The sequence below is a fragment of the Harpia harpyja genome, chromosome 18 (assembly GCF_026419915.1).
Source record: "Harpia harpyja isolate bHarHar1 chromosome 18, bHarHar1 primary haplotype, whole genome shotgun sequence".
Lineage (NCBI taxonomy): Eukaryota > Metazoa > Chordata > Aves > Accipitriformes > Accipitridae > Harpia > Harpia harpyja.
In genome coordinates, this window is record NC_068957.1 from 2,411,053 (window position 1) to 2,423,621 (window position 12,569).

Consider the following 12,569-nt stretch of genomic DNA (forward strand, 5'->3'; position numbering starts at 1 on the left):
TTTGCTTTCTTTTCTGTGTTGAATTCTTTTCTCCTTATCCCCTTTACACCTAAAAATATTCTTAGTTGTCCTGTTTTGTATACTTATGTACTGTTGCACCCTTTAACTTCCAGCATTTGTGTTTTTCTCATTTCACCCTTCACCTTTCAGAAAGGAATAATGCCAACAAATGGAGAACTTGTCACTTAGGCACATTTGGCCTATTAAAAATGCTAAATAAGATATGGTTGCTTAATCCACCTTAAACATTACATAAACTAATATGTGATTTAGGAGCGGAGAGAGCTAAGAACATGCTTATGGTCAGGTACTGCAGCTCAGCTGATGAGGAGGAATGTGTTAAGCTGTGGTAATTTGTTCACTTGAGATTGTTTATCCATACAATGGTTTTGCCGTCTTGTTAGGAGAACGGAAACATTCAAAGGAAGAGAAAATTAAGAATGATAATAAACTATCTTGTCAAGGTAAATATTGGTGTTTGCATGCAAAAGAGAATGTTTACTTGAAAAGCAGCCATTCCCCAAATAGGCATATAAAAAACAAACAGACCTTGTTTGTATCAGCAAGATGCTATTTCAGGATTAAACCATCCCATGCTCTTAACTACAGTGCAAGCCTTTCATCTTTATTGTATGTACAAGTATGTGGTATTCTGTCTCTCACACACAGTGCATGCCTAGCATGGTGCTCATTGTTAGCCTTTCTGAGAGATCAGCCCAACAAAGACTTCAATCAGGAATAATTATTTAATTGCAAAACCACTGTTTCTCAAGGGTCTGCAAAGTCCAGCAGCTGCAGGAATGTTACCTGCTGGAGAAGGTGTTGCATGGTGAAGAACAAGAAAAATGAACAGCAAGTGTTTCTTTTCTGGTAAAAGAAAGTCATCCCAGAAATGAGAGCAAGCAAAGGAAAATATCTGCCAAAGAATGTCATTGTTTTTAAGCTAAAGGCTGCAAACAATGAGGATATTTGAGGACTGACACAAAACACCTAGGAAATCTCTCTTGCCTTTGCCAGGCTCTTCTCTGCAGCACTAACCTGACATGCTGTATGTGAAGCACTCAGCCCAAGGAGAGGGTCATTTTGCCGAGATGCTCGTGGGTAGAGACCAAAAAAGGCAAATTTTGCTCTCGATGCTTATCCAACAGCAGCAAACTGCCTTTTTTCATGTGCTTTCAGTTAGAGTAAAGGGACTGCTTTTTCAGATCTGGGCATCATTTGCTTTACTCTCAAAAAAAAATACTGAAGCTCCAAACTGAATGCAGATTTGAATTTTTCCCTTAACTCCTCAACAAATAACCTGACACTTTATCTCCAGTCATCATGACTGATATCCTGGTATCGCACCTGAATAGATTAAATTGCTTGGAGTTTCAGCAGACACTTAGACATGGAAAAGGAGACCAAAACATGCTTTCTAGCCATTTTATGCAGGGATTACCTTGCCCACCACTGAAACACAACCACCTCTGAGCTGGGAGGGGTGATTAATGTCTCTGCTTAGAACCATAGGCAGTCTGCAATTACTGAAGCTGGAATTTGAACACAGGGATTAGCAGACTTGATGGAAAAATCCTTCTGGGTTTGCAAGTGAACACAGTGGTAGAAGCATCAATTTTGCATCAAGTCTAAAAGGTGGAGGAGCCTGCAGCAATTCAGCAACTGATAAGCCTCATGCTGAGTACATAACCATGTACGAGCTCCCTATTACTGAGGACTAACATTTCTTTTTGAGTAACAGCATTGCTCCCCAAAAGGCAGGGCCAGTCTTTTAAATTTCAGAGCTGCATCTGTGAAAGTGAGTGAGTTCTGATCTATACTATTAAAGAGAAGATAGAAAATTATTTAAATAGACTTTCGAATGAGAAGATAAATGTCATTTGAATGTGTTTTCTTTTGCTGCAAGGGGACACTGCATTGAAGAAATTATAAGTAAGCATACAGCCCCCTCTCCTGTGAGTGTCTTCAAAATAATACATCGTTAATGTTCCTGAGCATCACAGATAGTATAACTGGCAGTCAGCATGCTGTGACAAACCCATCAACTGTGAATTTGAACTAGGTGTAGAGGAAATTTATAGTGTTGTGAATTGTTGTTCACAAACAAAGTATAAATAGCAGCAGGACTCCGTCATCAAATTGCACTATATTAATTTTTGCAGTGTATGTTATTCAATAATAATGGCAGCAGAAGAGAACCCTTTAAGCAGGATGAGAACAAGATAAGTCATCTACTTGAGCCCTGCAGGACAGGAGCTTATATGCAGTGTATCTCCTGACCTGCTAGAAGACCAGCACTGCTGCAGGCTTTCCTTGGAGTCACCTCCTGTATACTTAATTGGCAGCAATCACAGTAGTTCTGACATAAAGCATACACTGTATGTGCAAGGTATTTCACTCCATGGTAATAAGTAAAATATTAGGAGTTATTTCCCCCCAAAGTTTGATATGGCCATAAAACTGATGAGTATCTGCAGAGTCCAGAGGTATCAATCGTCTCAGCTCCACAGAGGCAAGAAGGAGCAAAATGGACAAATAACTCCCAGAGCTGCAGGGTGGGAACTGATAGCAACACCAGCCCGAGGTGAGGACCTGGTCGACAATATGCAAGAAGGAGCATGCTGCCTGGCCAGAGGGAGAATCATGCTGCTATTCAAAAAATGTCTCTTTAAGAAGTGACTTAGCTGTGCCTCTGGTCACCGGTGCTCCCACTGCAGCTGGAATTTAATCTTGCAGGAGCACATATCTCCCTTGTGGAGTCACCTTGGCTCGTTGTAGGACTCAAGTCCCCAGGAGGTAGCTGACTGCATTTTCAAAACACTCCTTCTTTACATATTTACACATCAAACACTGTCCAAGAAGCGGCGGGTTGCTGCGTTTTTGTTTTGTTTGATTAAATTCTTATTGAGAAAGGCTTCAAGAAAATAATGTCCTGAAGAATTTGGAGGGGAGGGGGCAAGGAGAAGGAACAATCCTAGCAAACAGCTGGTGGCTGTACATCTGAGCCAGCCAAGAAGGAGAAATGTGGGAGAAAAGAGTTATTCCGGGCTAGAGTACAAAGCAGTTTCAGAACAAAACATAAACAAAAACCCCTCAAATCTATTTATGGGCAAGCAGGCTGCATTTAATTCTCACCCTTGTACAAGTCATCTGCTGTATCAGGGTTCTTGCTGAGCCCTTATAGAGCAGTCAGCATGCTCTGACCACCATGTTGTGAGTGAAGATTGTATTGAAGCATAAGTTAATTCAAAAATGGGATGAATAACCTCGTTCACCACTTTGCCTTTCTTCTTTGTCCCAAAGTTTCTCTCCTGTGCTCCTTCAAGGTTCTTCCAGCAATTATTACTTTGGGTTCCAGCTGCTCTAGTCAATTGAAATTACATTCCCTCGTAGAGTCCTTGACCCCCCAAGCTCTTGTGTTGTATCTATAAGAAATGCAGGATTAAGTGCTAGAAATAGCCTCCATCACAAGCAGTAGTAATTCACAGGGTCCTTATGAATTCCCTCTCTCCTGGGCAAGGACTGGAATAGAAGGGGTGCATGGAGAATGCACGTGTGCATTGCCATGTGCTCCTTGTTATGTCAGCGAGGTGACGAACTATACCTCAATTTGTTACTGGGGAGAATTAGCTCCAGAGGACTTAATGATGCGTATGTTGCCCTACTCTGTAGTCAGGCCAGCTCTTCATATTTAGTTTAAAATCAAAGGCAAAGGGAGTTCTGTGCCTGACCTACTTTGGCTTGCAAGGGATGAGTTGACATCAAAGGAGTCCCCAGTGATCTCCATAAAAGTTAATAAATATGCGGTGATCCATATGAACAATACCCCATCACCTCAACCAGACCCAGAAATAGTCTGAAGAGGGAAATGAGCCTTCAGGATGAGGTTAATATATCTGGGCTACACCAGTTCAGAGAAAAAACTCTTAGACTGATGGATCTCAATTAAAGCCAGTTGAAGACAGAGGGGAGACTCCCACAGTCTTTTGTGCAAATTTGTTTGGATTATTAGTGCAACCCAACTGATGTTTATGTTAAAGGACTGAGCCAGATATGAGAAGCAGGGCTACATAAAATTATCTACCTTCACCTTGCCTGAATGCTTCGGTATCCTGCCAGAACTGGTTTTCCTTTGTGTATCATATCCATCTCTTGCATAGCTCCTTGGAGGATGACCCATTCAGGAAAAGTCAAAATGGAAAATCCAATTTTCCACCTCCTGGTCCAGCTGAGCAAACTGGAAAACCCAAAATAAAACACAGCCTGTCTCCATCCAGCTGCTGTTCCAATGTTTTCCTCCCCGAGCCCATTGCTTTGCTTTCCTCCTGGGTACTGGCAGCAATGGCTGTGGCCAGTGCTTTGGGAGGGCAGGACGCTCAGCTGAGAAGACCCAGGGCAAAGAGATACGGTGCTCCAGTCTATCCTTCAAGTCTCATTTATCAGACACAGGCAGGAGAGAAACAACTGACATTTTCTGGGAGATATATGAAAGAAAAGAAAAAATGTAGCAGCACAAACAGACTGCAGTGGGCCTTTCCGGCACACTAATTATCAGCAAATTATGAAGAATTTTCTCACTGACATCATGCAAACCCTGCACACTTGCAGCTCTGCAGTCCTGCCTCCACTCAGCCTCTGTGCGCTCCCAGGAGAGCCCTTAATGAAAAAGTCAGATGAGCTATTTTCATTTTGTTGGAAGTAGCCAAAGCAATTTTAGGAAGAGGAAGGTGGGGGCCTGCTGGAGTTTGCCAGAAAAATCTGAAGCATTCAACTCACGTCTTTGCAGCAGCAATCTCTCTCTGACAGCCCTTAAAAACCAGAGTGGTGGGGGGAAGTCGGAAAGTGGCAGCATGTGGTTTCCACGCTGTCTCTCAGCCAAGCCTGCAGGTATATTAACCGTTGTTTTTCTCTTTTGAAAAGCAGGCAAAGGGGGCAGAGACAAAAATCTTAGAAAACTGTCTGCTCTGCTAAAAATTAAGCAGTTCATCATTACCCATTTGCTTTTGAACTCTGTTTGGCCACAAAAAATAAGATGGGGAGAGACAGACAAGAGAAAACCTTTTTTTTCCCCAAAGCTTGGCTGCATTGGGGTTGAATGACAGAACTGGGAAAGGTGGTACAGGCCTGGAAAAGACAGCTTTCTTCCTACAAGGTGAAGACAGACACGTCCAAAAGTGACCATACAAGGTCAGAAAAAACAAAACCAAGCTGCACTATCATCTTAACAACAAAATTCCCTGTAGAGTAGGTCAAGTGCCCTGTGATTTTTCTTAATATCTGTTCATACAGTATCCAACCGCATGGTTTCTCTTCCATTTGCTTCCACCCTGCTGGCATTCCCAGCCCGTAACAGCAGGTTACAATGGAGCAGCAGGGTGTGTGTGCTAGAGATTAGGCGGGCGACTGATAATCGGTGACCCTAATTCTATTCCTGGCCGTGGTATTGACTCATGGAGAGATTTTGGCCACTCATTTCATCTTGGCATCTGCTTCCTCAGAGGTACTGTGGGCATAGTGCCGTGCACCCACTTCACAGCAGCCTTGTGTGTAGTGCAAAATAAAACAAAAAAGCAAATAGAACAAAACAAAGAAAACCACCCAGACGAAATCAGCTGGGGTCAAACACAATGTTCTGTTCAGCCTGAAACAAAAGTTTTGTTTTCAGGTCATTTAACTCATTTTTTCCTTTCTTTCCCTTTAACAAAAAAGAAAAAGATAAAAAAAAACCCCAACCAAAACCAAACCACAGAGATCCCTTGTAAGCCGAACACAGACAAAGTGTTTTTACTTCGGTGGAAATTTCATCCTCTTTTTCCCATACTGTTCAGCCAGTTCAAACTTGTATTAATGAGTTTTGTATCTACCTTACAGAATATTCACCTAGCTCAACTTGCAGACCTTATATTTCCATTAAGTACTGTACAAACATCAGATGAAAGACTCTAAAGTGCAAATTATTTTTGCTTTTGGGAAACAGAAAGGATAAATAGAAAACAAGTTGCCACTCTATCAATAGTTTTAATGAAGCCCCATGTCCAGCAAAGTACATAAGGTTGAGACTAAATGCTTCACTGGACCACTCTTATGTTATTTTAATGATGTGCTTAATGTGAAAACATTTTTTGAAACCCAGTTTAAATGGCAATGGGGAAGGTACGTAAACAGCAGTTCAGTCAGAAGTCACTGAAAGTAAAGCAAAGTTTCTCTAAAAAAGGCAGGGAAACTTTCTATGTGCTGTCCTTTATATTTGGATGCTCCTTTGGGTGACAACTGTGCAACCCCATAATAACATCTGCAATGAATTTAGAGACAGAATAGTCTCTTGCAGAAGGTGTAATGCCAGAGGGTTAATGTCCCAGTCCTTGCACGTATTATTTGCTCCTAATGCCACAAACTAAAGATAACACTAGAAAGTAAGGTGAGATTTACATAATGCTGATCAATTTGAAATTTACAGTAAGCAGAACTGCTTTTTGATTGTATTTCACAGTGCAGCAGCAGCAAAGTCTTTAGTTATTCAGGTCAGCTCTCACACCAGCAATTGCACCTCTGCAAAGTGAGTTGGGGATACAATCACACTTCAAGCCAGAGAAGACGAAAACCCATTTATTTCGATACATTTAAAGCCATCTGAACACGGCTTCCCAAATGCAGCCAGAGACGAGAAAGCTTTTAAGGTTTGTTTGGCTTCTGCTTGAGAAAACTCAGCCTGGGGAGGGCAATGGCCAAGGGATGGGAGGCAGAGGCTGAAAGTAAGCAGGCAGATCCCAGTGCAGGGGGGAGTGGGAAGCAAGAAGTGGGATAGCGAAGGATACTTCAGGTCAGGAATGGAGTGTATTTAAAGATGTCCTCTTGCAGTTCAGCCCTACTGTAGCAGGCAGAACTGCTGGTTGGGGGCAAGGCTCTATAGGAAGGTGTTCAGTGAGCCCAAGGTTAGGATAGCAGAGGGTGCTGTAGGTCAGGCTCTCGGCACAGTCGCAGAGCTTCAAGAAGAAAGGAGGACTCTGCATTGCACTCGCTGGGGTAGGCAAGGTGTACTGCAGGCTCTGTGCAGAGGCAGCTTGCTTGTTTACTCAACTTTTGTACTGCCATTAGTCCAATGCTTGCTAAAGCTCTCCATTCCCAACAGCTTTTTTTTTGTGTGTGTTTAAAAAACAGCCATACACTTGCAAATGTATGTATGTTGAGGAAATCCACACTTCAGATGCATAAGTTAAGGTGCAACCAGAAATAAACTTGGATTTTGGCAGTGCTTACAAATGGATTCGTACCCCAAGCCTTACCTCACACCTAAACATGAGCGAAGATAAGAGTTTGTGCATAAGCCACCATGCTGCTTAGTAAGCAAACATGAAAGAGAAAGCAAAGTGCTGTTTGGGGGAGGGAGAGTTATCTGAGAAATACACTACTAGGTGTACCTTAGATAATCACTGGCTTTAGGCTAAAAACTCCTCATCACGCTAATGTGGAGAGCCTTTTCACAGGTGAAATTGCTGCAGATGCCAGCCCACTGAGCCAACTATCTAGTTATAGTCTGAGCAAATCTAAAAGGCCAGTACCCACCACAGAAGCCAGTTAATTTGTTTCCATCACTGATGGAGGCAACTTCTGTAAATAGGATTTGGCGCAGCAGCAAGCAAAGTGAATGGGAAAGCTTCAGTTGCCTTCAGGGGGTATGGTAAGAGGTAAAATGGCCATGGCAGTGTGCAGAAGTTTGGAAAGTTTTCAGCCCAAGAAATATCCCTCATAGGAGTACCCCACACCCCACATTACAAACCTGCAGTGTGCTGGGGCCAATGCCAACACCCTTACAAGCACAAAGAAGGCACATTCAGAATTGTGGAAGGGCCTCATCCCCGCTGCGGTAGTGCCGCAGTAGGAGTCATTTGCAGAATGACACCCACCACCATTACCACCTCTGCAGGGAAAAAGTGAGAGACACTTATAAAAATTGCTTCAATTTCTGAGTGTCATGCCCATAATTAGCTAGGACCCCACACTAACTGTGTTATAAGGCACTGTGAAAGAAATGATGGGGAGGCATTTTTAGCCAGCCCCTCAAGTTTTAAGAAAATAATTGCTTAAGCCTCATAAATAATAATAATTTCAATTGATGAATCATTTTGACTCATGTTAGGTTTCAAGTAATATTTAAGAGTGCCATGCAGTAAAGTAATTGTGGAATTAAGAATTCATTTGTCAGTCATGTATGTTCTTATTTGAATTAGATCAAGTTAAAATTATTATTTCTTTTTTAGAAGGATAATTTAAATGACAGTCAACGTATTCATCATTTCACCAAGAGTACAGAAAAATCTCCTAGTATTAAAAGATTGTAATCAAACCTTGTCCCCCCATACTCTTTCACACACACAAAATCCCTCCCCAAGTGTGTAAAGCTTTGTTCTTACAGCCCCGAAAACACTTGAGTAACCTTTCACACTGAACTTAGAGTGTCTTTCTCCAAGTGAAAATCATGCTTTTGAGGTCAGTCCGGACATGCCTAACACAGGATTTGAGACTGAAAAGAAAAATGTCCGAGATAATGAAAAATGTGCCTCTCTCTCCAGGGAGTTTTACAAAATTATTTTTATGATCAGAAATAATTTACTGATGAGAAATGAGATGCCAGTTACAAGGAAATTCAACATTAGTCCCAATAATTTGTCCTGCGAATTGCTTACAAATCTCAAAGCACTTGATCAGCGATACGTTGCATAACCCAGAGCAATGTGGTGCAGGAAACACTGTGTCCATATTACAGATGAGGATGTGAGCTTAAGAGACCCTAACCACACTCCAAAGAACTCTCCAGTCTGCTCCCTTCTTCATCTTCTCCTTCACAAAAAGACAATCCCTCTCCCAGTCTGAAGGGACAAAGGAGTGAGGAGCAGATTTTTACAGCCTGATAAAACATCACCGGCAGGCAGACGGGGAAACAAGACTCAACCAAAGGTGATCAAAAAAGCAAAAGGGAACACGAGAGCAAAACCAAACAAGGCCTGTCATTTGGGTTTTTCAAGTGAAATGTTAATCAGGACCTAATGAAGGTTCTTTAAAGCGGCTAATGTTTTACTATGGCATGGGAGTTAGGATATGGCTGAACCAACCATACAGTCAATACTCCTTTCATGTGGTGGGGAAGGAAATGCTGATGTATTTTCAGGCAATGATGAGGTCAGATCTTTCAGAGTCTGACCTGGCAGCCAAGAGAAATGGAAAGCAAGGATCCCACCAAGACACAGGATCAGCCTGGTCAGTCTTCTTGTAAGAGTAGAGGGCTGGAAGGGAAAAAAAAGCTGTTAAAAAAAAGAGGGAAAGGGCTCAAGATTGATGAGGTGGGCAGTAGCTCATATTTACATATGTGGGGCCTCCCTGACAGCAGAAAAAATAAGTTAACCCAAAAAATAGAAATCTAATCTACATTCACTTCCCAACTTGTCAAAAGCCCTCAGTGTAAAGCAGCCACACTTGGCTGCACAGAGGTGTTCCACAGAGGGACCCCAACCAATAAATCTGTTTGATTTCCTGTTATGAGAAGCAGACAAAGAGATATGGCTAGGGATGGGCAGAGCTGTCTGCATAAGGGAAGAGCCTGTGCTTTCACCCCAAACTCAAACCCACCCTCTCCGAGGTTAGGAAAAGTTCAGTTCACTTTGGGGATTTTTTAGCATTATTTCTCATTTTTGCATGTTCCCGTGGGAGCTGGAAGTAGATGGGACAAAGCATTTCTTTCCTGCTGGCAACAAGGAGCCCTGAAAGTGTCACACAAAAGTTTGGTCCTGAGAGATTACCAGTCCAAGGGTGTGATCTTGCAACCCCTCCAGATGTGAATAATGCAGTGACATTTTTAATGGTTTTGCTGTTGGTGAGAATTTCTTGGCATTACTCTACGAAAGTGTTTTCTCCCCACCACTTCTTCCTTGCTTTCTTCGCCCCTTCATCCAGCGCACATTACACATAAACAGAAAAGGAAACCAAAGTTTTCGCATCAAAAAGACTTTTCTTCCAAAACCCTGGGGAGAACCTGCACAATGGTAACAATATTGCAGAACAGCAGCTGTTCGATAAGGTTCCTCTCAGGAGGTGACATCAGAAGTCAAATGCTATTTTGCCCACAGTACATAGACTAACAGCCTGATCCTGCAGTCCCTGACCAATAGACATTTCATGGCATAAATTTTCCAGAAGTATAGCAGGTCCACAACAACATTTGAAAGCAATTAGGATGAATGTGGTAGCATTTCAGTGTATTTCTGAAACACTACAACTAATACCCATGTTTCTGCGAATGTATACTTTCAGTACTGCTGGTAAGTTGCCTACAACTTCAGTAGCCTCACTAAATCATCACTTAGTGATCACAGCAAAAAGTTCCAAAACCTTTGATGGAAACAGGAACATGACCATGGATGTAAATTTGCTCATTTGCATTTATTTTTCTGTTGCTTTTTTTTTTTCTTTAGAGAGACCCAAAATCTATGAAAAGGAAACTGATTTTGATAAGATTGAGCGGGTGGAATTACGAAGCAAACACAAAATCCAGTGCACCGTAAGCGGGAATCCTGACCCGAAGATCGAGTGGAAGTGGCAGCCCTGCAGCCTTACAGACATGTTGTAAGTGGACATTCCTATGGATGAACATGTTGCAAAATAGTTTGGTAGTTTCAAGTCAGTTTTTTCTTTCTAGTACATCTTATTTATCTTAGTAAAAAATCACAAGCAGTGATTCCCCACATAAAGATCTCAAGGGTTATGAACTCAGCAGACATCTAGTTGTGTATGATCTTTTTGGAGTTACAAGCACCTTCTGTATTATTAGATTTGTGTCAAATAAGTTTAAAGTGACTAAAGATCAGGCTTGAATATTCTTTAACTTGACCAGCAATGTCCCTCTGACTTACGAAGGCCTTTTCTTACACCTCTTGGATGCAGCCTACATGGTTGACAAAGGAAAAACAGATAGGTGCTTTCTGTGTAGAGGTAACACACTTTTTTTCCCCTGTAAGAGCTATTGTCAGACAAACCTGCTAAAGGCTTGGCTTCATTTAGTTGCCAGATGGAATTTATGGCACTTCCTAAGGGCTGTCTTCACTAGTGCACACTGAGCATGGGCTCCTGTGGCAGCATCTGCGTTGTAGAAGCTGGAAAAGGTAGCCAAGCCTTCACGCCTTACTGAGGGCCCTACTTTGCTGAAGTCTGGAGGCAGCCTGAGGTGTAAAGACACAGAAGCAAGTCACTGGGTCAAAACTGTCAGAGGGGAATGAGGCAAGTTCAAACACAAGATGCCTTTCAAGATTCACCTTATACAAGTAGACATTTTCTTTGCTCCTGCTGTTACATGAGCAGAGTGATCTATAGAGGTTGGTCTCGGCTGAGGTCTAAATGCTTCCCCTGGTAGCCGCAGGGGACATATAGGAGCCATGTATAACAATTCTGACTGCACTTCAACTCTTCCCTGCAATGAGAGGGCTGAAGTCAGGTTCTCCATCCATAAAAAAATGAAGACAGGTCTAGGAAGCAAGAGAGAAAATTGCTGCATCGTTCCTTATTTTCTGACTGTTTCAATGCTTTTCCGAATGCTATGAATGGCAAGTCATGAGACAGGGAAAAATCACAAAGAGAAGCACCTTTCCCAGGTTCTCTGCTGCAGCAGTTGCAGTGCTGTTGGGTGATCTAGTCTCGGGTTGGGTCTAGAAAGTGACCTTGTGTCCCTCCACAAGTAAAGTGGCCCATTACCTCATTTAGCTAGTTACACTGCTCCTGCAGGAATAAAATGGCAGAGATTTGTAGGCTTAGGTAGGGCTGTTGGCATCGCAGGTCAGCAGAAGGCACACAAGCTGCTGCTTCAGAGGTGTTCAACAAGAGCAGAATGGAAACACCGTAAGGAAACAGGTTATCCATTCTGTAGGCAAGCCACAGAGATGACCTGAAATCTTTTCCAGACCTTTCTGTCTAGGGAGAGAGAATTGGTCATGAATGCCGAATTAAGCCAGATTCAAACCAGTGACCTGGTGGCAAAAGACCTCATATAACCCTTCTTCCAGCTCTCTGACTCTCTGATCTTATCAATTTAAATACAATTGCAGAGTGGCGTCTACCTCTTCTGGCCTCCGGGGCAGCCTTATCTTTTTCCAGCAGAAGCTGTAGGAGGATTCCTGTGGGAAATGACACAGACCCCATTTCCTTCTGTTGTCTCACTTCCTCTCTCTCTCTCTTTCTCTCTCCCCCCTCCTCACTAGTGCACTTTGAATCCCAAAACACTATCATTGTTCCTTATAGCTGTGATGTGATTTGCTTCCTTTGAGTTTTTTCCCTTCATCCTCAAGACAGAACTGTGCCTTGCAGGAAGTCACTCAAGACATCTTCTAATTAGGCTCTTTTGAGAGCTGTAAACCCTCCCTTGACCCAGGGTGTCACCATGCATCTTGTGTGGATTTGGCAAAGGCATGGCTGATATATGGATTAGTTTTCTTCATCATCGCCCCTTGGTCATCACCTATAGAAGTCCATATTAATTTTACCTCCTATAACCCTAATCTGCTAGGGAGGGCTCAGAGGCTGCTGGG

The 12,569-nt window shown here is 42.5% G+C and overlaps 1 protein-coding gene across 3 annotated transcripts in view; it reads left to right on the plus strand.

The window, feature by feature from the left end:
- Nucleotides 1–12,569, plus strand: part of LOC128153871 (vascular endothelial growth factor receptor kdr-like) — a 141,545-nt gene that overhangs the window by 67,665 nt on the left and 61,311 nt on the right. For all 3 annotated transcript variants that reach the window (XM_052813743.1, XM_052813744.1, XM_052813746.1), the window contains exon 10: nucleotides 10,467–10,617. In XM_052813743.1, coding sequence (XP_052669703.1) covers nucleotides 10,467–10,617 — 151 coding nt within the window. The remainder of the gene's footprint in view (nucleotides 1–10,466; nucleotides 10,618–12,569) is intronic.